Source organism: Dendrobates tinctorius, unplaced genomic scaffold (genome assembly GCF_039654945.1).
Source record: "Dendrobates tinctorius isolate UK_male_01 unplaced genomic scaffold, ASM3965494v1 ptg000003l, whole genome shotgun sequence".
Classification (NCBI taxonomy): domain Eukaryota; kingdom Metazoa; phylum Chordata; class Amphibia; order Anura; family Dendrobatidae; genus Dendrobates; species Dendrobates tinctorius.
Genome location: NW_027361671.1, coordinates 16572227 through 16596838, shown reverse-complemented (window position 1 = coordinate 16596838; position 24612 = coordinate 16572227). Strand labels below are relative to the sequence as shown.

At 38.7% G+C, this 24612-nt stretch overlaps 1 protein-coding gene across 14 annotated transcripts in view; it reads left to right on the top strand.

Annotated features, from left to right (window-relative positions):
• The window catches only part of MEF2C (myocyte enhancer factor 2C), a 351699-nt gene that overhangs the window by 145598 nt on the left and 181489 nt on the right, over positions 1–24612 (top strand). For 13 of the 14 annotated variants that reach the window (XM_073586067.1, XM_073585844.1, XM_073585924.1 and 10 more), the window contains one exon: positions 22480–22668. In XM_073586067.1, coding sequence (XP_073442168.1) covers positions 22615–22668 — 54 coding nt within the window. In that variant the 5' untranslated portion in view covers positions 22480–22614. Of the gene's footprint in view, positions 1–18508; positions 18799–22479; positions 22669–24612 lie in introns of those variants that run through there. The other variant, XM_073585981.1, reaches the window with a different exon arrangement.

The window sequence follows — 24612 nt, the reverse complement described above, 5'->3', positions numbered from 1 at the left end:
CTCTGAGGATTCATCTTTCACCCTTTCTTTGCTCCAAGGGGATCAAATCTCCATGATACAACAATTTGCAAAGGCATTCTAAGGGACATGGACATGGACTGCAGTACTCTATGTGCCTCCATATAGTACACGACCTAAATTCCAGGATTTATCCCTATAGTGTAACTAATGTTATAATACTTTTATTTGCTGTATAAGAATATACTTTATTTTTCACATCCAGCCACACTTTAGATTTGGGCAACTTGTACTTAATTGGCTTAGTTTAGAAATTTTCCACAGTGGAAGAAAATTTGCAAGTAGTGCCGATACCTTGTAATACAGCGAGGACCATAATCTGCAGTATGTGCCGTAATTGGGGCCGGATGGGATCATTTAATAATTGCTGTCAGAAGATCAAATTTAATTCTTGTTTTAAAGATACCACTGTGGGATAGAACTGTGGAAATTGTCATCTGAGGTTTTGATTGAACACAGCTTTAATTAGGTTGATTAGGATGCAAAAGTAGTTGGGGAAAAAAAAAAGGAGTACAAGTGACAAATTGGCTTAGCAAGTCTTATTTGACAGCGGTATCCTACATCTTTATCTGTGTTATGTTTGGATAGCTGTCTCAATACATTGATCTCATCAGACAACATATTAAAATGTGAAAAACCTAAAGGATCCAGTGCTTGTATATTATTATAACCGCAGAAGGGAAATTATAAGTTATTTATTGGAGATAATTAATGATATAAGAAACCTCCTTGGATTTTATCTCCTGCATAAAACACAATCTCTTCTTTTTATGGTAACATAACCTTTTATTGACTTCAATTTTCCTCCTAATTTACTGCAAAATGTACTTTAACTTTTTCACTGCAAGTCTAGTGTACAGCATATGTGGGAAAAAACTGTATCTCTTTCATAAGCGGTGTGTCTGCTATGCATCGGACACATAATAAGCTGCCTATTTTAGTGTCACATAAATTGAGCAATCTGTCCATTTAAATGCTAAATAAATGACAATGTGCCATAGTTTGATCTGAACCGAGCAGCTCCGTTGGCACAACCGTACTATTTTATGACATGCAGTAATGCTATCTGTTGTAGAGATATATGCCAGCCTGGGTCGAGCTATCCTTGTACATTTGGATGTTGGGGGTTGTTATTGAAGACCTTACTCTTCACTGTCAGTTGCCAGTACAAGTCAGTAATCATCATCAGCCTCATGCTGGTTGCTTACTCAGGCAGGAGCTCTGTAGTCATCTCTTGTGATCCGAGCAAGGCTCTCTTTCCCATTTAACTTGATGTTATAGATATGATTACAGAGGGATAGACAGTCACGCTGGGGATAATTGATGCTCAGCATGGTAATTACAAGTGCTTGCTAGCACTGAAGAAGTTGCCTTAGGCAGCCCAGTAGTTGACTGGTCCTCCAGTTTATGGGCATCACATCTTTATTTTACTTTAATTGGGCTCAAATCTCATTTTTATTGTTCTATTATTTTTACAATGAGTTTATTTACTTTTTTTTTACTACTTGTTTATTACTGTTCTTTTGTATGTTTGTATGTTTGCACTTTTGGATTTTTGTTCCTTTAACTCCCAAATTCTTTTTGAAATATATGTATCACAATTCAATTTTGATTTCATGACTGATGAGCTAATAAAATGTCTAATATGGTGTCAGAAAAACTAGGTGTCAGTAGACTATTCAGATGATGGACACTAGGTTACAGACAGAGTTTACGTTGCAGTCTTTTGTACTGTGGACATTTTATATATTTATTGGTTAAGTCTTATATTTAAGTATTTTTCAGACAAGTTTCCAAATTAACAGAGCAAGGTAAATTGAGGTTTATAAATTATCCATAATCATAGTTGGTATGTATTGATCTATATTGAATTGTGAACGCTTTGATAGATACATTCTGTAACTTGTAGATCTAATCATTCCTACTTCTCAATAAAGGAAAATAGCCTTCTTGTATTAGACATATGGCTGCAGAGTTCTCTAGACGGGGGAAGGGAGGCCCTTTGCTTATTCCTTCCAAAGGTCTTAAAGGGAATCTGTCAACCATTATTAGTGATATCATGTAAAGATATCATTCAATTCTGTGTCACAAAAGGATTATATTAGTACTTTTGATCCCCCCTGACCCCGCACCTTTGATGCATAAATACCTTTTTTTATCACTGTTCCGATGTATGTAAATTGCTGCCGTCCAGTCTGATGGGCGTGGCTTATTCTCCTCCCCCCACCCCTGTCATGCTCTACGTGTTTCGTTATTGTTAGTCTTGCTTTGACGTAGTTTTTCAGAGCCTACGCATTGAAAAGGCTGCTCATGCGGTATGCATTGCCCAACTGTGGGCAAAGCATATAGTCACTACTGCGCATACACGGGTATTTTTCCCTGCCGTCTATGACTCGGAAGTCTTCACATGCCAGAGACGCTCTTCCTGGACGCCGGATACTTGAGAAAAGGCCTGAGCAATGCGCATTACCCCGGAACCTGAGGAAGAAAATCATCTGCTGAATGCACTGCTCAGGCCTTTTGGCAGTTGGGCAAAGCATACTGCACAAGCGTGAGCGGCCTTATCAATGCGAAGGCGCGAAAACACAACGGCATCTGTGATGTTCATAGATGAAATTATGTCCAGCAAGCAAAGGTGGGGGGAGAAGAATAAGCCATGCCCATCGGACTGGACCACGGTGATTTACATACATCGGAAGAGTGATTAAAAAGGTATTTATGCATCATAGGTGCGGGGTCAGGGGGGGAGCAAAAGTTCTAATATAATCCTTTTGTGACACAGAATTGAATGATATCTTTACATGCTATCACTAAAAATGGGTGACAGATTCCCTTTAATAAGTATTTAATATTTGTCAACAAATAAAATGCAGAATGAGAAAAAACCTGTACACACAAAAAAAAGAATATGTAATTCAAAATTCTGTTCCGAAACCCAGAAATAATATTTGTAGAACAAAATATTGCTCTCCAAGCCAAGCGGTGACTACGATACAAGCCTTGTGATTTACTGTTTGAAAAGGTGAAGATATTTCCTTAAGGACTGCACTAAACATCAGTTCTTGTTAAAATTTAACAGGATTAAATATTTGCATAGAAACCCAAAATTAGACAATTTCACCAATGTACAGTATTTGTGTTTCCCATTACTTAGTTTTGAGCAAATAAAGTTTATGACTTTTGGCTGTTCCTAGTGGCAGGTCCACATGTTTAGAGGAGCAAAAATGCAAAGTATGAAGAAGTTTTTATTAAAATTTATATTCATTTCTATGGAAAGCTACACATGGGCTAGAGCACTTAATTAGATGGAGTAGCTTGTTTGTCTAGTCTGTCTGGAAGTATCTTCAGATTTACTGTAGACATGGGGACATTTAGCAATGTACTTACAGCAATTTAAGCATAAACTACATCACGCATTATTGCAAATCGTTAGATACACCAAAAATGGAAAAAAGAAACATAATGCTTTCATGGCCTTCACCATCGGGACAATCGAGTGTGATCACAAATGATTGGGCTTGTTGTCAAATTTTTAGGCAGATATATGAAGAAGAAAGACAAAAAGTGGCACTTTATATATGGTCAGGGTCCCAACAAATGGCACATTGTTTGGTGAACAATGACATAGTTCCAATTTATGAGTTCGGCTGGTTTTAAAAAATTTGGCACCATTCATAACAACACATTCGTCTTTTAGACTGCATTATAAACACCTCTCTTCATGAATCTGCTCCAAAGTAGAGATGTAACCCGACGAAGCTCAAAGACTAAAGCGTGACCTATATTAGAAAGGCTGGATATAGAGATACAGATATAATATGCTCAGCAGTTGTCTACGCAGTACGACCTGTCATTATCACTGATTGATATCATTTTGGCAGCATAAAAGACCACCTGTCATTGATCCTTCTTAATTATACACTTTTCATTTTTCTCAAAGTGAAAAGGAAAAAAAGGCTACCGATGTAGAAACACATGCTAATAGGTGGGTAGTTTGTTATTATATGATGTAAGGCTTATGATTTGCCATGTAATTGTCCTTAGCTTGAAGCAAACATCTTGGTAGCTCATGCTTGCCCCAGCAAACCTGAAGAAAACACAATGTACCAATTATAGGTGGGATGGAAAGTTAGAGTCAGTCTGATAATTAATTTGAAACCAAACTTTTAGGACACTTGAAACAATGTCTTCAGATCGTGTGATGTAATATATGAAGTATATTATCTCATAGCATGTACGTAAGGCTCTATTCATAGGTCAGGTTGACATCTCATAGTATTTAGAAAAACACTGTATCCATCACAGAGTAAAAATAAATGCAAAATTTAAACAGAAGTATCAATTTTTTAACAGATCCATCTTTAATAAAGAACAGATCCCATTACATACAGATGCCTTGGTTTTCTTACTGCATCAGTTTTTATTCCGCATCTTCCATTTTGATCCATTTCCATATAGACTTAGATGTTAAAAAAAAAATATTCCATGTTGCTATCCATTTTTATGGCCAGAAATAAAAGTTCTCCAAATTACGTTTATGGAAAGGAGGCAAGCAGAAAACATTTTACAAATCTTCCGTTACCATTCAAGTGCATGGGTCCTATATTGGCTAACAAAAGAAAAAAGATTCGGCACCGCTGCACCACCGTGGTCTCATGAACAAATCTAAAGAGACCCCTCACACACAATATGAACGCCACATACCTCAAGAAATGGTTGCTCAATCCTGTAGAAATATACAAAATCCAATAGTGCAATAAGAGAAAAGAGGATGGCACTCACCGTTACCAAGAGTAGAAGTCTTCATTTCATGCATAAAAATGCATAGGCACACTCTGCATTGCTCCTGAGCCTATGCATTTTTATCCATGAAATAAAGACTTCTACTTTTGGTAACGGTGAGTGCCATCCTCTTTTCTCTTATTGCACTATTGGGTCCAATATTGGAATGTTTTTTTTCCACTTTTATCATCTCAAAGTGAAAAAAACATGGAAATAACTACTGGACATATGAACAGATCCTTAGCTAATTGTATTCCTATGACATTGGCCTGAGGGGATTGTGGACCCTACTGGGGGCAGAGACTAATTTCACTAATTACAGCCAAATCAATGCAAAGTGAAATGAGTTTGTGAAGTATATCCAATAAAAACAGTGGTGTAGGTCCTGATCAGAGGGCAGGTACATAACTCAGATAAAATTGAGAAAAGTTTCTGTGCTCAGAAAAACCTACCTAGTAGTCTTTTTGTGAGATAATAAGTATTTTGTGATGATTCTGAGATGACTAGAGCTGGTAGCTTTTTACATTGAGTCAGTCATGGAAAGACTAGACCCACAATACATCATTAACCCAATCTCATCTGGCAATGTCACCATAACCCATTATTAAACATGCGTCAGTAGAAATAGGGGAATCTCACTTTTGGTACTGGGTCATACTTTCCTTATGTACATTAGATTATTCTTGGACAATCCTGGCCAGACCTCAGCAGGACTGGCCGACCATCTTATGTATATGGAGGCTCCTGACTTCCCCAATGGTAGATGTGGAAGGATGGAAAGATCGGGCATTAAGATTTCGATTTCTCCAATACTTCTATTCTTGGGAGGAAAGCCACTGATTCATGTACGTGTCAGCAGCCGATACAAATCCATTGATTCAGAACACATGCACCCTTGGCCATGTCAAGCATGCCATGTATATAATGTTTGGTAAATTGGTAAGCATTAATTAAATGCATCTACTCATGAATGAAGAGTGGAAATGAGTGGGTCTTCAAGTACATGAATCAGGCCCCCATTCCTTGACTCATTACTATTCTTTCAAACTCTCCAGGTTCCAGTGCCTGAGGAAGGCAATCAAGGGGAATACCTAGAATATGTTTTTCACTAATATTTAAAGCTTTCTTAGAAATTGGTCAACTGTTGACCATGAAGAGAGTTGCAGATTAACAATAATTGATAAGCCATAGGCTTACAGTATGCTATACGGCTTAATCAATTAAGGTGGCAGCTTCGTACCAAAGAAACCTTTTGCAGGTGTTCTGGTTGTTTTTTTTCCTCCTCCATCCTACATATTTGACATACATTTTTATCTCCTTTGTCCTTGGGAAAAAGTAACAGTGGAAATATTACAGCAAAGTTTTCAGCTGTCGTGGACTCCAGGGAAGATTGATATGTTCTCCAAGCCATCTTTGCATATTGTGCCTGAATCTGTCTCCAGGCAGCGAGAGCTAACCCCTTTTCTGCCAGAGAAATCTCTTCAGTCATTTTCTCTGTAATATATTGCAATCCCTCTGGCAGCAACATGATTTTGGGAGATAGTGTCAGTAAACGACAGAGCAGCAGCACCCAAAGAGCGATCGCAATTTAAACTGGCAATTCACAGCACAGTAGACTTAGCATTACAACCGATCCGAGACATTGATTGACAAAGGGGAGAGGAGAGAAACTGGTGTGTATTTCACTGTTCTAAACCTAACACAACTTATCTTATGGATTGGATTTACAATTGTGGTGGCAAAATTAGAAAACATTATTAAAGTAAATAATAAGCGTTATTGAAGTGTCTTCCCCATGGTAAAGCTCGCATTATGTGGTCATCTCCAGCTACATTGCTACGTTTGTTTTTTATTCTTTTGCAATTTTGTTGTACACTTTCAGTGACATATTATTTTTCGTTTTGGCAGTTTATACTGTATCTTTATTTTTGAGCAATTTAAACCTTTAAAATATTACAAAATCTGATCATGTGGTCTTGTTGAGATGCACGCTGTAATACTGGTGTTGTAAGCAATCACTAACATTATTTCTTTCCCTTTTGCTATTTTTCTATTTCTTTATTCATTCCTTTTCATTGTATTACATTCTATACATGCACATTCATGGTCCTCAGGATAAAAAATCCACTCTATACATGGGACTGTACAAAAGAAAAACATATATGAACATAAAATATAGTGTCAGTAGGATTTCTGAAAGGCCAAGGAAAAAATGTGCATCAATGAAAATTATTATTTAAGCCTACAGAATGTGTTATGTGCTATTCATTTTCTGAGAAAATGGGCTTGTATTACACCAATATGCTTATTATTCCACTTCAAATGCATTTACAAAAGCCATTTAGTTGAGATCCAATCACAAAATAGGGATCTACGTTGTGCCTAAGGGCTCGTTCAGACGTCAGTGATTGAATCAGTATTTCTATGCCAAAACAGGGAGTGCCTCCGAAGCACAGATCAGGTGACAATCTTTCAGTGATAGTTATTCTTTGTATGAATGAGTATTAGATTTACTTTTACTATTATATATGTTTTTGGAGGAAGAAAAAAACGAGCGACTGGTCTAAAAAAGTACGGAAACATTGCTTTTAGAAAAGTAAAAATAGTATTTTATTGGACAAACAAGGTAACAGTGGCACTACAAACAAAGAGGTGCCCGCACTCATGTACAAAAACATATAACGACACACAAAGTACAAAAACACCACAGCTACCAAAGGGTACTCAATGTCCTATAAATAAGGCACCCAAATTTGCCAATCTCCAAAAGTATATGTGGGGCTAAAAAGGACAAGAAGGTGAACGGGGGCAGAAGGATGTATGTACGGAGTTTATGATATTCGGCATGTGTGACACCTATGGTATGTAGGGAGTAATGGCTAAATATACAAATTAATGGATAACCTGTATGGCATGTAGGTCTACCATAGCATCACACATAAGGTACAATATGCTCCCCTTAAATGTACACAATGGAGTAAATATAGATGAACAGATTAAAAAAAGTATTAAAAAAACGCAGGTTTTAAGAGGAGGTACAAAGAGTATAGTTTTTAAGATGCAATATGACAGAAGACCCCTGCCAGAAGGTATAGATGGCAAGAGGTAAAAGCAAAATGTGGGTGCTAGAGACAAAAATTGAATGGATGAACCAATCCACGATACCATGTATTAATGAGGCATATAAAATGTGTCATGGGTAAATCAGTCCATGATTTGGTATATATATACATGCACAGAGTGTGGCTGGATGTACCTAGTGAATAACGTTTATATATGATGTCTGTGCATAAAGAATTCATGTCAGCCAAATCAGTGACTGCATGGAAGTAAAGCTAGGTGAGCAACGTATTGAGTACCTGGGTGTTCCAGTTTCTGAGTGCGGTGCACTCCCCAACACGCATTTCGGAGCGAGTCCTGCGTCATTTGGTAGCGGTCGTCTTTCTACTTTATATGTCATTATATGTTTTTTGTACATGAGTGTGAGCACCTCTTTGTTTGTAGTGCTACTTTTATCTTTCTTGTCCAATAAAGTACTATTTTTACTTTTCTAAAAGCAATGCTTCCGTACTTTTTTAGACCACTCGTTCGTTTTTTTCCTCGTCCATCAATATTTTCACCCGAATGGACTGCCATTCATGTATCCATTAGCAGATTGAGAACAGATGCAATGTTTCCTCTACTAGGGATATCTCTGAATAGGGATATCTCTATTCCGCAGTGTTCCGCAGTATTCAGTGTGTGTTCTCTGTTATATATACTTATTTACCATTGTTTATATTACTTTTTAGGTACATTTTACATATTTAGATCCAATAATAACAAATGCACATGTGTTACCGGGAATGTATTCTCATTCAGCTGTTACTCTGTTATCACACTTTTCTATTTTTTGAATGCATCGAGAAGCCTTGAATGTTTGCTTTGCAACATTTCCTTATCAGTTACAATGTAAGCATGTATTACTACTCACCTGAAAGAAAAAAAAACATATGTGGTTATGCAATAGAGAATGGTGTGCATATGTTCCATATGTGAATAATTCACTTTTAGGCCAATTCATGCAGTTTATATACTGTAGAGAGCAGAGCCACAACGTAAAGCTCCATGTGTGGTAAAATATAGAGAGATGTTATTTCTATTTTTTTGTATCTTAGCTTATATTATCTTTATTATTGCTAACACAGTTAGCTTCTATACTTTATTGTGGTGCCTAAACAGCAATGACATCATAGTGAGACATGTGCACATCATCTTGAGTCCAAAAATACAATATTCTAATATATACTGCAAGTCAATGTTTTTTTCTATTTCGAGCATGTATTTTATTTATACATCTGTATGACTGAAAGATTATTTTTACACACACTACAATAGGGGTCTGAGGCTCATTTTTTACAGTTGAACGCTCCATCCTACTTAGGAGGCATTGTGTTTTTGGTGCTGCTTCAGGGCAAATTCAGACAACTCTGCTCTGAGAAGGAAGTGTCAAGTTTTGGTTCCCATTTTGTACTTCTGGAACAGTTTAGGGAAGGAAGCACCTTTACACCTTTTATTGTTCGTGGTTGCTGACATCACATCCTTCCGTGACCACTTGGTGTGTGTTTCCTGCCATTCTGTTAAGATTCTCCTAAACCAGAGAAGACAAAAAGACAGTATGTAGACATTCAGAGAGCATTTATTTCTGGGCAGATGATCAGCTTCTGTCCATCTCAATTTTTTTTTCTTAACTGAGGCTTAAATCACTCTTCCTTCTGCTCTATGTTCTTGCTGCAACATACGGAGAACAGAAGTCTGTGAAATTGAAGTTCCTCATTTTTTAGTGAGCAGTCTGATTTTTATGTTTGTCTTGCAGAATGTTGCAGATTGTCGTTACTCCAGAATACTCAGCTTTATGGTGTCTTGTTTCATTTTTTTTAATCACAAAATATTCCAGAGAAGAAAGACTGTCATTGAATGTTGAAATATATATATAAACAGAGTGTTGTACAGAAGTGTTAGGCAGGTGTAGAAAACTCTGCAAGGTAAAAATGTTTCAACAAATGGTTGAAGTCTATTTTTAGCAATTAACCAAATGTAAAGGGAATGAACAAAAGAGAAATCAAAATCTAATCAATATCTTGTGTGATCGCTAGTGGTGAGTGAACCTGCTCAGATAAGGCGTTATCCGAACATGCGCGAGTGCTTATGGTAATGATGGATAAGTATCTGTCTGTAGTTCTCAGTATTGAGAACACCATTAATCCTGAAAAAAAAAAATATCCATTTGTGGAAATACAGCCCCAAAGATGCAAGGAACTTCCACCATGCTTCACTGTTGCCTGCAAAAACTCATTATTTTACTGCTCTCCAGCCCTTTGGTGAACAAATTGTCTTCTTTTACAGACAAATAATTGACACTTAATTTTGACTCATCAGTCCACAGGGCACCTGCTTTCATTTTTCTACACCCCAGTTCCTACAATTTTCTGCATAGTTGAGTCCCTTATCCTTTTTCCATGTGGAATATAAGGCCAGATTCATATTGCGTTAACCCAGCCCGTTCAACTCATAGTGTTGACGGGCTGCATTAACGGTATTGCATAACGGGATCGCATTATGCTATACCCACTAGCGCAGAAGATTCATCTGTGCTAGCGGTAACAGAGCCTGAGATGCTGCAGCCCTCGTCCGAGGCTCCGTCACTGAATAACTGCGCATCGCGACCACATGCCGCTTTACAGCATGCGTCACAATGCACTCGATAATGGGGGTCAATGGTAGCATTAACGGACTGTGTTACACCGCATTATGCTGCAGTGTAACGCAGTCGGTCTAACAGACTGACATAACACAATGTGACCCCGGCCTATGTCTTTTTATGCCACAATTCTTTCATGAAAACCACTTATGGCGAGTCATCTCCAAAAATTAGTTGATTGTAGCTGGGTCCCACTGGTTATCGTCAGTTGTAAGTTTTAGGACTGTTGGAGATCTTCTCATTTCAAATGTAAGCAAGCATGATTTGTCTTTCATCTGCTGCATTGAGTTTCCATTGCGTCCAAGGTCCTCAGTGATTGCCAATGTCTTGGTGCTACCTCAAAAAAGCTTGAGCAGCACATTTTGAAATCCCAATTTGCTTGAAATTTTTGCCTGGGAGATACTTTGTTTTGCTCAGTCTTGCCATGGTGTATGAAATTGTCTGATACTGAGTTGGCTGTCCCTCACCCAGTTATAAGCTTCCTATATAGTTATTTCCATTTCAGTTAAAGGGGTTGTCAAGTTCAAATTGAGAAATCTGCAGTCACTCTGTGTGACGGCAGACTTATGAATCCCCCAAGCGCATGCACTGTACACTGTGAGGATTCACCAGCTTCTGAGCCGGGATCAGAGGGTATGTATGCTTTATACGTACTCAAGGCTAGTGTCCGGCCACTGAGTGTGGCTTTGCTCCTTACAATTATATGGAATAAGGTCACGCCAGCTAGTCAGCGACACCCATCGGACAGCCACATCCCTAGTAGGGGCACGTGGCCTTGCTCAATACAAGTATATGGAGTGAGGCCGTGCCCACTAGAAGGGCTTTGACCGGGAGTATGTATAATCCACACATACCCTCCGGTCGCAGCTAAGAAACCGTCAAACCCCTGCAGCGCACAGTGCGTGTGCTGGGGGATTCATAAGTCTGTAGTCACACAGAGTGACTGCAGACCTATCGATTTGGATCTGACAACCCCTTTGATGACTGTGATTCACCCTTCATATGAAAATGATGATCATGAGTTGTAGTTAGTTACAACTGGTTACTCATACAACTGGCCATAATCCTGCAAATATTGATTTGATTTAGATTTCTCTTTTAGTAATTCACTTTGAATAATATCTAATATATAAAGCTCAAAGTGTGTATGTATGTATGTATGTGTGTATGTATGTGTGTGTGTATGTCCGGGATAGGCATCCGCACCGTCGCAGCTACAGCCACAAGATTTGGCACAGTCACACGTCTGGACCCCGAGAGCATCCTAAGCTATGTTGTGAGGTGAAATTTTAACCCCGCACGTTCCAATTCACCAAACAATTTTGCCCCTATCTACATACTGGGGAAAAGTGTGTGTGTATCAAGCCCCGCCCCTCATTATGATGTCACAATGGTTGCCGTGGCGACGCTGATGTCATCATAGGTTGCAAGCCCTGCCGCCGCTCATTTGATGCCATAATGGTTGTCTATGGGATGGAGGATGTGTGATGGGTATATGGGCACTGGACTATTGGATGGAGGCTATGTATGATGGGTATATGGGCACGGGACTATGGGATGGAGGTTGTGTGATGGGTAAATGGGCACTGGACTATGGGATGGAGGATATGTATGACGGGTATATGGGCACGGGACTATGGGATGGCGGATATGTATGATGGGTATATGGGCACGGGACTATGGGATGGACGATATGTATGACGGGTATATGGGCACGGGACTATGGGATGGCGGATATGTATGATGGGTATATGGGCATGGGACTATGGGATGGAGGATATGTATGATGGCTATATAGGCATGGGACTATGGGATGGAGGATATGTATGATGGGTATATGGGCATGGGACTATGAGATGAAGGATGTATGATGGGTATATGGACACTCGACTATGGGATGGAGGATATGCATGACGGGTATATGGGCACGGGACTATGGGATGGCGGATATGTATGATGGGTATATAGGCACGGGACTATGGGATGGAGGATATGTATGATTGGTATATGGGCAGATGGGTATATGGGCATGGGACTATGAGATGAAGGATGTATGATGGTTATATGGGCACTCGACTATGGGATGGAGGATATGTATGATGGGTATATGGGCACGGGCCTATGGGATCGTGGATATGTATGATGGGTATATGGGCACGGGACTATGGGATGGAGGATAATTATAATTTGCTATAACTAACCACAGTTAGTTGCTATGCCCGGGCAGCGCCGGGCTCTTCAGCTAGTTAATTGATAAAAATGAAGTAGTAACACTTCCATTTGTTAAATCAATCATGCCTTACAGCATTTCTTCCCACCTGCATATAAATAAAATGTGTGTGTAACATAGTGATTGAAATGGAAAATTAACATCCATATATGCACACTCTAAACCTTGTCATATGTGTCCCAGGATGCATTAATATGCATAATAAGTATATATATCCCTCCCACTTCATGTAAGCACACTATATGACCCATACAAGATGAGCTTGTTGATTAAAGATCCACCGGAAAGGGTTCAGAAGTATCGGTCATACCTATATATCTATACCTCAATCCCAATGATTGAAGGATCCTAATTGCGCTTCTACCATATTAGAAAACACCAGTGATATAAATAACTCACGTTAGATGGGGCACTGTCATTTTTTTTCCTTTGAGTTCACATACTTCAATATAAACCTTATCTCTGCAACTACTATCATTTCTATAATGCCCACTTAACACGTCCACTTAAAAAAATGTATGCATGAGACGGTTTGTACTATCCATGTTGTTTTCTGTTGGGTATCCGTGTGTACATGTGTACCATTCGTGTGCCATCTATGTGTACCATCCATGTGTCAACCGTGTGCCATCTGTGTGCTTTCCGTGTTTCAAGTACCGGAATAAAATGCATTCAAGAAATTCTTAGTTTTTATGTGTTAAAGATGTGCAGAGATAATAGATATACAGTATGATAGATAAATTGATAGATAGATGTTAGATAGATAGACTATCCCTCAGACATATAATTTGTGCCTTGCGTGTGTAGCTTACTGTACTATCCTAATAAATAAATGAAAAAAAAAATATGTGATACCCCCTCCATGTTTTGTAACCATCCAAGGTAAAGCAGACAGCTGGAGGCTTAAATTATCAGATTGAGAAGGTCCATGGTTATTGGGTCCTTCCCAGTCTAAAAATACCAGCTTGCAGCAGCCTCAGAAGTGGAGCATCACATGAGATGCACCAATTCAGGTTGCGTTGTCTTTGCTCTTCCCGATGCCCTGGTGCATTGGCAATCAGGATAATGGTAGTTGGGGTTGATACCAGCTGTGTAGTGTCCAAAGACATAGCTGCCATTAAGCCTTGAAGTTACTAATGAAGAGGTGTCTATCAGACACCCCCATTAGTAACCCAGTAATAAAAAACAAACACACACACAAAAATATTTTATTTAAATAAACAATCTCCCAAACTTTCCCTTATCCCCACTTTATAAATAAAGAAGAAATCCAGCACAGGTACGATGTAGTCCACCAAATCCAACGTAGTCCAGTCAATGGAAACCTGAAAAGAACATACACACAAAACACAGAGAAATAAAACAAAGACACTCTCACTCATTCACCACTTTATTAAAACAAAAAAGTTCCCACGCAGGTGCGACATCGTCCAAGCAAATCCAACGAAATCCATTTACAAATGGAGGCCTATGGAGCCTTCTTCTGACTCTCTAAGCAGTCACTTCTGGGTCACGAAGCGCTGCGCTGGCGTTTCTGAATAGTTTTAAATATAGTTTTAATATACTGTAAAAGTCGTATGTTTAAAGCATTGTGAGCTATAAAATATAATATGACATTCAGTGTCGGACTGGGGTGCCAAGGGCCCACCAGTAATATTGACTTTGGCGGCCCTTTTTTCACCTGCATTCAAATATTACATGACCCTTGTTCATAAATTTACCTTTATCCCTATATAATTATAAACTGGGTAGTTTGGTTAATGAATGACAAGATGCTGTTTTTTTCTGTACAGAGTGAATCAAGTGAATTATGCCAAGTACTGTCCATATAGTGGAGTTGGAGGCCCAGATCTGCACAGGGGCCCACTGGGGGATTCCCCTCTTAACAAATGGGTCAGTCTGAACCTGATGATTTTATGGATCATGAATGGCATGATAATGCAATCTTGAAGACTGATGCATTCACATGCATAGCCAAAGGCAAAAAAGGGATGGGGGCTGTGGCGCTATATGGCAATTCGGAATAATATGGAATTCATGGTCTGTGGAATTAGAGGCGACAACCTATATGGGCACTATCATAGGTGTCATTACGGGTTGTCACACAGCAAGCAGCTAAATAAGAATGTCTGAAGAGAATATGACAGGAACTCAAACAATAGGCAACATCGGGACTCAGGTGGCTGTTCTCTTTATAGGAAACTTGTCTTCATGGATGAGTGGGTTATTTAGGAAGGGAAGACTCGGGCCTGATTCCAGCAAATAATTCAGTGAATTGTAGAAGCAAATTTCAAGCAAATTAGATGTCAAGCCAAGCTAGATATATGTGTTGTAGTTTATTGACTATGACAAACTACCAGATTCTTCCCGGCATTGACTTGTCTGCCTTGGCTTTTTGTCATCAGGAAATGTTGCTTTAACATTATCTGACTTTAAAGACTTCTTTGCCTTTTTAAGTGTCAGAAATGATTGTAAAACCTTTAGACTGCCATGTGCTCATGAAAGGAAAGGTAAAATGCTAACAGTTCAATCACTCTCTTGCTGCCTGAATGGAGATTGCAAATGATAGCTCACTTATAGCCTGTTCAAAGGGGTTTAAATCACAATTGATTTACTCCCTGACTGAGCTGCCAATGGTATAATTGCTAATGGCTTCACAAATTAGGTGGGATGGAAGGTAGCAAATACGTTTTAAACACAGGAGGTTGATTGGCAACAGAACCAAAATCCTAGCAGATTTCCTGGCAAGCTTTTGGAAAATGTTTGTGGCAACTCGATCTCAGGCCATTAGCAAAAAGTATTATGTCACCGCTGAAAGCCGCTCGAATGGCATAAGATGTATTTTTTTTACTTTAACATTTCAGATATTCATATTAGGAGCGAGGACGCTAAGGGAAACGTCTTACATGATGTTTTGGTCAAATTAATAAATGCATGGACATCCTGATATTGGAGACCACATGATGATTTTGGTTCTTCTTTTTAATTGATTCTACTTTTGATTAATTGTGTTTGGCTCTAGAGCCATCATCAGGATCACTGGGGTAGTGGATATCTTGTTTTATTGTAAGAGTGGTCAATGATCACTCCTGCCAGTGATTCTGCTGCTCATTTGACCTCTCACCAACAGAGCAAATCTTCCTCTTCTGGTTTGCTCTGTCTGCAATGCGTTACTACAGACATCATGCTGATTGATAGCAGGCTCCCAACAGTTACGCAGCAGAGAACCAGCTGTGAATTAGCATAGCATTGACAGTGATGCCCCATCGACAAATCCAAGCAAAATAGAAAAAGCTGCTCTACCGACTTGACATTGACAGGAGCAGCAGAAAAGCGGTCCGTGACTGCTCTGAGCCGGCAGAGATTGGCACTGGGCAGAACAAGTAGGTAATTAAGAATCTGCCTGTAAAGGCCCTTTTACATTTAGCGATGCACTAGCGATCCGATGAGCGATCCAACCCAGTCAGGATCGCTGGTGCATCGCTAAATGATCGCTAGTGAGTAGTGAGCTTTCACACAGGAAGATCTCACAGCGATGCAGCAGCGATGCAGCGGACGATACTCACCTTTCACACACAGCGATCCTGACGTCGTCCCGCCCGCGTCCAGCGTCGCTCGTCTCACACAGCAGGAAGCCCAGCAGGAAGCGCCCGACGAGAAATGGAGCCGCCCGATCTCGCGCGATCAGCGATGGACAGCGGGGGAGCCGGTTGGAGGTAAGTATCACACATAGCGATATCGCTAGCAATATCGCCATAACGTCATAAAATCAGTGACATTTTAGCGATATTGCTAGCGATATCGCTATGTGTAAAACCCCCTTAAGTTCTAACCCCCCAAAAGAAAAATATACAAAAGCCCCATATAACGCCTTTAAGAGTTTACCTTTAACGTGTAATATGAAATTCCTTCAAAAACTATATATCATGAGCTTGTGGCTAGGTTTTTTGATAGTTGTTATCTATGGTTATTTGGATGTTTATAAAGACAGCTTTAAGGGTGCAATAAACAGTGAAAAATGCTCCAAGAAAGGGAATTATCATAGGCACCAATTCATTGGGCAGCACGGTGGCTCATTGGTTAGCACTGCAGTGCTGGGTCCTGGGTTCAAATCCCACCAAGGACAACATCTGCAGGGAGTTTGTATGTTCTCTCCATGTTTGTGTGGGTTTCCTCCGGGTTCTCCAGTTTCCTCCCACATTCCAAAGACATAGTGATAGGGAATCTGGATTGTGAGCCCCATCCGGGACAGTGATGATGATGATGATGTCTGTAAAGCGCTGTGGAATTATTGGCGCTACATAAATGGGTTAAATTAAATAAATAAATAAAATAAATTGAAATATGTAAGTGGAGGAGTGGCCAACCTGTTAAATTTCAGAAGAGTCCTGCGATGGGTAACACATCCTACTTTTTTGATTGCACTAATCCTGAAAAGTCTCCATCACTGTGTCTAGTTGTGTGCTCTGGAGCACTCTCACACTACACTATGCAAATAAATACACAATGCATCATATACAGTAACACAGCCTTGTCAGCGATCAACAGTCAGGGCTGAGATAATGACTCCGAATAGAGCAGGAAATCCCTTCAGAGAGACTGAACATGGACTGATGGATCATGGATAGAAGTTTATTTGTAAAGTGTCAACTGGAGAAGTAACGGGATGTTAGTAACACACTGATGTGAATAAAGAAGGTTTGCTCACTCATCATTCACAACATCCGCATACACTCATATACTGAGTGCCATTTACCCCAAAAAAGATAATGCACAATTATAGCAATTCATTTAGCTGACCTATAAAGGGGATTGTGTAACTGAATTGCTATCATGCGTTATCAATCATATACGTTTCTGCGATTTGCTTTAATAGTGTACAATCAGGCCAATCAAAGGTTATAATATTCCTGTAGTCCATTGCCCAATAGTCCAGAAAATAATCTGACGACACAAGTATGAGAAGACTGAGCAGAAGTTGTACGCCTTTAGTACCACTGGATTAAGGGAATTTTACTATATTTTATATCTAACATGTTATTAAGCAGCGGTCAGCGGGGGCAGGTACATAAAATACTCAATAATAATAAAAAACGATCAACATCATCATTGATTTTATGCTGCATAAAAATGACTTAGAAAGGTAAAAGAAGATAATGATATATTGAAAGAATTTCTGGCGAAATGTGAACAATATTCTGAAATACATAAGAAATATTTCAATAAAGATTTACATGTGGATTCAGATAATGATTTCTTTGTTTAGTTGAAATCAACAAAAAATGACCTGTGCCAAAATCCTGATATATAAGGCATGCTGTGAATTCAGAAAACCGGAGCACAAGTAATAATTCTCAAATTAGTATTTTTTACGTGATCCTTTTGATATAGCGATATGTTATGTTTCGAGTGTTCTTTGAACCTTCCTAAACACCGGGTCAGGGCCATTAAATAGAACAATATGCGGTGAGATCACGCGATGATATCGCCTTGGATCTTTGCATGCTGTTTTTTTTTTTCTTAGTTTTTTTTTTTTAGAGGAATGGTGCAATTGAAAAGAATTTGGAGAATATTTCCCCTATCAGTTCCCGGCTATTATTTACTTTATGCACAAGCTGTTTCAAACGTTTTGTTTGAAAGTATAAAATGTATCCCTGATAAGGCTGGTGGGAGGGACGGAGCGCTCTGTTACTGTACTGGGAGAGGATTGTATCCTTCCTGGCTGCTCTGTGATTTCTCCTTCCTCACTGGGTTCCACAGTCGTGATCCATAAATCAGCTTTCATCCTGCTAACCAATCCTGTAAGCTGTCCAGGCTGACCTTCCACCCCTGTGTGAACAGAAGCTTACACAGGCACAGTGCTCTAAGTGGATAGTGCCACAGGCTTCAGCTGAAAGAAAGCAAGGGAACTAGTTCCATATGCCTTTGCTGAGGATTAGCATATTGGCTTACGGTTACAGAGAAAGCCTATTAAGCTGCTTTGGGTCCTGCATGTGCCTGTGAACTTCTCTATAACTTAATGTCTGAGGTAAGAACTGTGTCAGAACAGGGGAACAAGCGTAATCTCATGTGCGGACATTTCACGCTGTTTCCCATGCTTTGGGAAGTCAGAGTTGTTATCCAAGTCATGACATGAAGTCCAAAATCTGGACTCATTCCTTATTTTTAATGTTGCCGCCCTGTGGTGTTTTCTACTTGTTTTTCATTCTTGTAGTTGATTCACTTTATTATTTTTTATGATTTATTTTTATTTAGATGCATTTGCTTAGCCAGGATATGTGAGAGGTTTTTTCATTTAAAAATAACCTAAGAATGCTGGAAAGTAGTTTCCGTAGTTTAGGTGGAAATTAGGAAGTAGGATATTTAAAGATGGCAGTCATAGAAAACTTGTAAGGACTTGGTTGGTGACATGTGCTTAACGTGTCCCGCATGTGGTTTATGATGATTTCGAGAAATGCTGTTATTGTATAGTGTGGGTGCTGTGTGTATGAATTTTTGTGTTTTATGGTTTTGCGTGTTTTCTATGTATGTATGTTTGTGTTTTGTGTGAATGTATGTTTGTTTTTTGTGTATGTGCAATTAAATATTTTTGTTTTCTGTGGGTTTGTGTTTTTACGAGTGTGTATGTTTGTGTTTTGTGTGTATGTTTATGTTTCTTGTGTTTGTGCTTTGTGCGTTTGTTTTTGTGTGCATGTTTGTGTTTTGTGTATGCGTGTAACTTTCTGTTTCATGTGTATGTGTTTTGTGTGCGTTTGTGTTCTGTGTGTATGTTTGTGTTGTGTGTGTATGTTTGTGTCCTGTGTGTGTATGTCTGTGTTTTGCCTGTGAGTGTAAGTTTGTTTTGTGTGTGTGTGTTTTTGGGTGTATGTTTGTGTTGTGTGTTTGTGTATGTTTCTGTATTGTGTGTTTGGTGTGCATTTGGGTTCTGTTTGTAAGTTTGTATTGTGTGTGTTTTGTGTATGTGTTCTGTGTGTATGTTTGGGTTTTGTGTATGCTCGTGTTGTGTGTGTTTGTGCATGTGTGTTTGTGTGCGTATGTGTGTGTTTGTGTTCTGTGTATGTTCGTGTTGTGCGTGTATATTGTTTCTTTCTACTCATGTTTATTTTATACAGTATTTGCATTTATCTACATCACCATATAGTAGTGTAATATACCTTGCTGTGAACATTTTAGTGAGAAGACGACACATCACTTACAAACACTACACTCTATAGGTGTTTGTCAGACATACATTTTAGTATTTTACATATATACCAACAGATACAAATATTTTTATGAATAATAACTGTGGCTCTTTGTTTAGAGCCATTTTCTCTATTGATTTGCAAATAAAAGCTCGGTGCCACGATGAGTACATGAGTTAAGTACAAAAGGCAATGTCTGGCAGCCGTATTTTCATGGGAAGTGCTAAGTCAAAAGCGAGAAAATAAGTGAATCGGATACGAGCTGTGTGATTTTTATTCAAAGAAGCCGGCAGTGTCTCAGTCCTCATCCCCGGTGTGAAGCAGCTTTTCTACCTCAGCAGCTTTGAATTAGAGCCAAACAATGGATTAAACAGCCAGTACATCGGCTTTGGAGAAATCCATCAGTTTGGCTGTGAGGTGCAGGGATAGACATCACTGTAAACACTAGTGATGTGCTCCATGGTCCTGTATCATGCTGCCAAATAAATCACCTTTAACCCCTGAAGTGCAAAGGGATCAGCAAAGAAGAGAAAATTCATTAGTCAAGAGATGTGTTTTCTCCCATACAAATATTTACATTCATAGCGATATGTATGTACATTTCTTTAATTTTGTTTTCTTTTTTTTCTACTTTTTGGTCAATTTCACGCTTTTTTTTATAACCTTTTGAGCTCCAGATGCATTGATCTCAAGCGAATTGATATGATGTCTTGTAAATAGTTACCTTGACCTTCACTTATGCACTTTGCTAAACTAGGAATAGTTCTATGATGGAAGCTTGGAGTTTTTGAATAATCAGCATTGCCAAGCACATAGTCATAATAAAGTACTGCCGGTAGTGCAAAATCACTCGACTGGCCTATAGCATGTGTTTTTAGAGGGAGATTCATTCTTTTTTTCCATTTTCTTCTAAATGAAAGCAAGGGCGTTTGTTGAGAAGTTGGTGTAGATTGAGCAAGACTTATGGTGATATCACTTTGATACAGTACTACGATGGCTGATATTTTCTTATACTTTATCCACTGGTTTATCCAGGAAAAATGTCTTGTGTATTAGCTTTAATTACACGTTAGACAAAGGCCTAGATGAATCATGGGTCAGATTGTGCCATCTTTAAATGGTAGATGCAAAATTTAAAAGAGTTGATCTGTAAATCAGTTAACACTTCAGTTTTGAATTTTCTCCATTTTCAATGTGCAGAACTATATCATTTTGTCTTAGCTTAGAAGTGGGGCCACTTCTTTAATTGTGACTTCTACCACATTAAAGGATATAACAAAACTTTCAATTGTGGATACGGTCAACAACAGTAGATAACCCGGCATGCATCATGTTGTATAACTTGCCACAGCGCTGATGACAAAGGCTAGTAAGTTAGGCCAAGAAAGAATGTCAGATCCCAAGGTCTTTGCACAACAGACTTTGATCAATTAAAGGGATAAGTTGACAGATAGTTTAAAAATCAAATTGCCGGAAGCAAAAGTTATAATGTAAAAAAACATAAAAACGAAAAATAAACATTAGGCCAGGTTCATACAAGCTTATTTCATGGTTCACATATGGTCCAAAATGCACGGACATTGCAGCAGGTCTCCTGACCCTACATTGTAGTATGTGGCATATGCTCGCCTGCCCTCGACCTAAGGCCTCATTCACACGTTCAATATTTGATCAGCTTTTTCAAGCCAAAATTAGGAGTGAAACAATCAGAAGAAAGGTATAAAAGAAACACGTCACCACTCCTGTATTTATCACCCACTCCTGGTTTTGGCTTCAAAATACTGATGTAAAATATTGCCCAAATACTGAACATGTGAACATGGCCTTACACACCTGCTAAATACCGATTCTCTGGAAGTCTTTATTTACTTTTATGAAGTGATGACATGGCATACATTCATGTTTATAAATGGTGAAATCCATCAATAGCGACATCTATTAAGTGCTGTGCTTGCCAACATCACCACGGAGGTCAGTGATTGCCCTCAGTAATCACATGGATATACGGCCAGCAAAGTCAACAAACACTAGAAGGGGCCGCTAGAGCATTGACATTACTGCACTTGTATATAACAGACCTTTTTTTTCAATTTATAACATTTTCTGCAACGAGTTTCATTTCTTAACCTCTCAAACTACCCAGCGAACGTTCCACTTAATCCCAGGGTTAGGCCGGGCTCAGACTTGTGAGAAACTCGCTAAGTCTCACACTTCAATAGCCGGCACTACCACCGGCACTCGGGAACGGAGCGTTCAGCTGCATAGAAACACATGCAGCTGAACGCTCCGATCCAAGTGCCGGCGGCAGTGCCAGGTATTGAGGCTTCTCGCAAGTCTGACCCCGGCCTTACACTGACTGTACTGTTGCAATGTATAATGATAATGCAGCAATTAGGTGGCAGGGCATATTAGTGTCACAGCCGCCATATGGAGAGTAAAATGCATCAAATTTGCCTTGATTACAATATATGCTAATACGAGTTAATAACATTCACTGATGAACTGTCCTTCGTTTTTCGAAACAGGTACGGATGTCAAGATCAGTAAACTGAAAAGGGTAATAGGAAAGTGAAAGAATTGTAAACGGAAAGAAGTGAGAAGGGCAGAAGAAGGAAAAATACATTGCTTTAAGGACGAGAGAAGAAAGAAAAACGGGGACTATGGGGAGAAAAAAGATTCAGATCACGAGGATAATGGATGAACGTAACAGACAGGTAGGAAAGAACGGATGGAGCATATTATGGACAAATCCCTCCAGTGTGCAGAGTAATGAGCCTCCCCTTAAGAATCACATTTGTGTAATTAATCACAGTGAATATATTAAGAGGTGCACACAATGTATAAACATTGGGTTTTGTCAGACTGAAAAAAAAAAATAATTAATTGACAAGCAAAGCAACAGTGGCACTAGCTCAGCAGCTCAGAGGGAAACAGCTGATCGCGCTCATAGGTAAAAGTTGACACCCTCTGATCACAACACTGTATAATGATGTTGGATTTGACTCGGCAGCTCAACATAGATTTGGAAAGAAAAATATATTGCAAGAGACATACATCCTTGGACTGCATATATAGACAAGTATTCACATTTATTTGGTATATGCTACCAAAATATTTCAGAAAAAAATCATTTTTATAGAATAATTTCATAAATTATATTTTTTTGGGGGAGGGGAATGTCGCTTTATTATTTACCATAAGGAGATAGTCTCGATGTTGAATATCATATTTTTATTAAAATATTATAGATTAATTCTGCCTAATGAAAATAAAATGACAAAAAAAACAATTTTACTGAAAAACACATACACTACATTATAGAGAAGTAGATCTACCCTTGTACGTAATGAAAAGAAATACAAAAATTATATAATACATAAAAACACTATAATATTGTAGAGCAGTTAACTCTACCTTTATACAAATAAAATAAAATAAAAAAAATAATAAAAACTAAAATATTATATAACATTCTCACAATGCCTTCCCTATTGTAAATGTATGACAAATGTAAAATTATTTGAGGATGGCTGCCCTGACCCCAAATTGCACCCCCAAATTAGAAAAAAAGAAAACAGAATACTGGAAATTTGTAAAAATACAAGGATTGGGTGTCGTTTCTTGAGAACATCCTTCTCAGTGTTCTTCATTTATCTTCTGGTCGTCACTGTTGGGTACATGTCTTTACCGTAGGGTAACAGATGCTTCTAATAATTCAGGGGTCACTAAGATGATGGTGATCTACACAGTGCAGGTGTGATATGTTGGGATAGCAACCGTAAGCTACTCAACAGGGGGGCTGTTGGGAACAGATGCTTGATCTTTACCTTGAAGGAATTCAAAATTCACTGCACACTCTTAATGGAATATCTTAATTTTATTGTGCATATACAATATACAGTGCTCACAATACACTGGAAAAGTAGGAGGAAAGGGAACGATTGCGACACAACTTAACGTTTCGACCCCACCGGGGTCTTAATCATAAGTCTCTGTAAAACCAAAGGAGGACAAATAAGACATATAAAAAAAACAAAATTATATAGAAGAACATAATGGCATTAGAGAACAAAAAATAGTCCCTAAAAGGAGTAGCTTAGAATATCAAACTATAAAGTAGTACAAGTGAAACATCAATTATCAATTTTAGGGACTATCTTTTTGTTCTTATGTCGCAATCGTTCCCTTCCCCCCTACTTTTCCAAAATGCACAATAAAATTTTGACATTCTTTGAAAGATATTGCACTAAGAGTGTGCGCTGAATTTTGAATTCCTTTGATTATTGGACCTCTACGGCCCATTACATCTGCACCTTGTATTTTGACAGTGTGCATGACAATTATCTCTAGTGATCTTTACCTTGGACAGAAACATTGTACCTGAGAAAATGTAGCCAAAAATAGTCATGACTACATATGTTAATATATGGGTTTCTTAATTCAATGTAACATGGTTCCTAAAAGTGTTCTTTTCCTAAAATATCAATAATTTCCATGCTTAGACCAATAGTGTCAGGATTCTAGAAGAATAGGGAATTCGATGTGGATTAGGGTATGACAATCTGCGGAACAGAAAGCCCCTTTCTTTGGCCTATGCATAGCTGTAATATGTTCCCAAATATAAATGTAACAATATATGAATGCAGACTTGTAGTTGG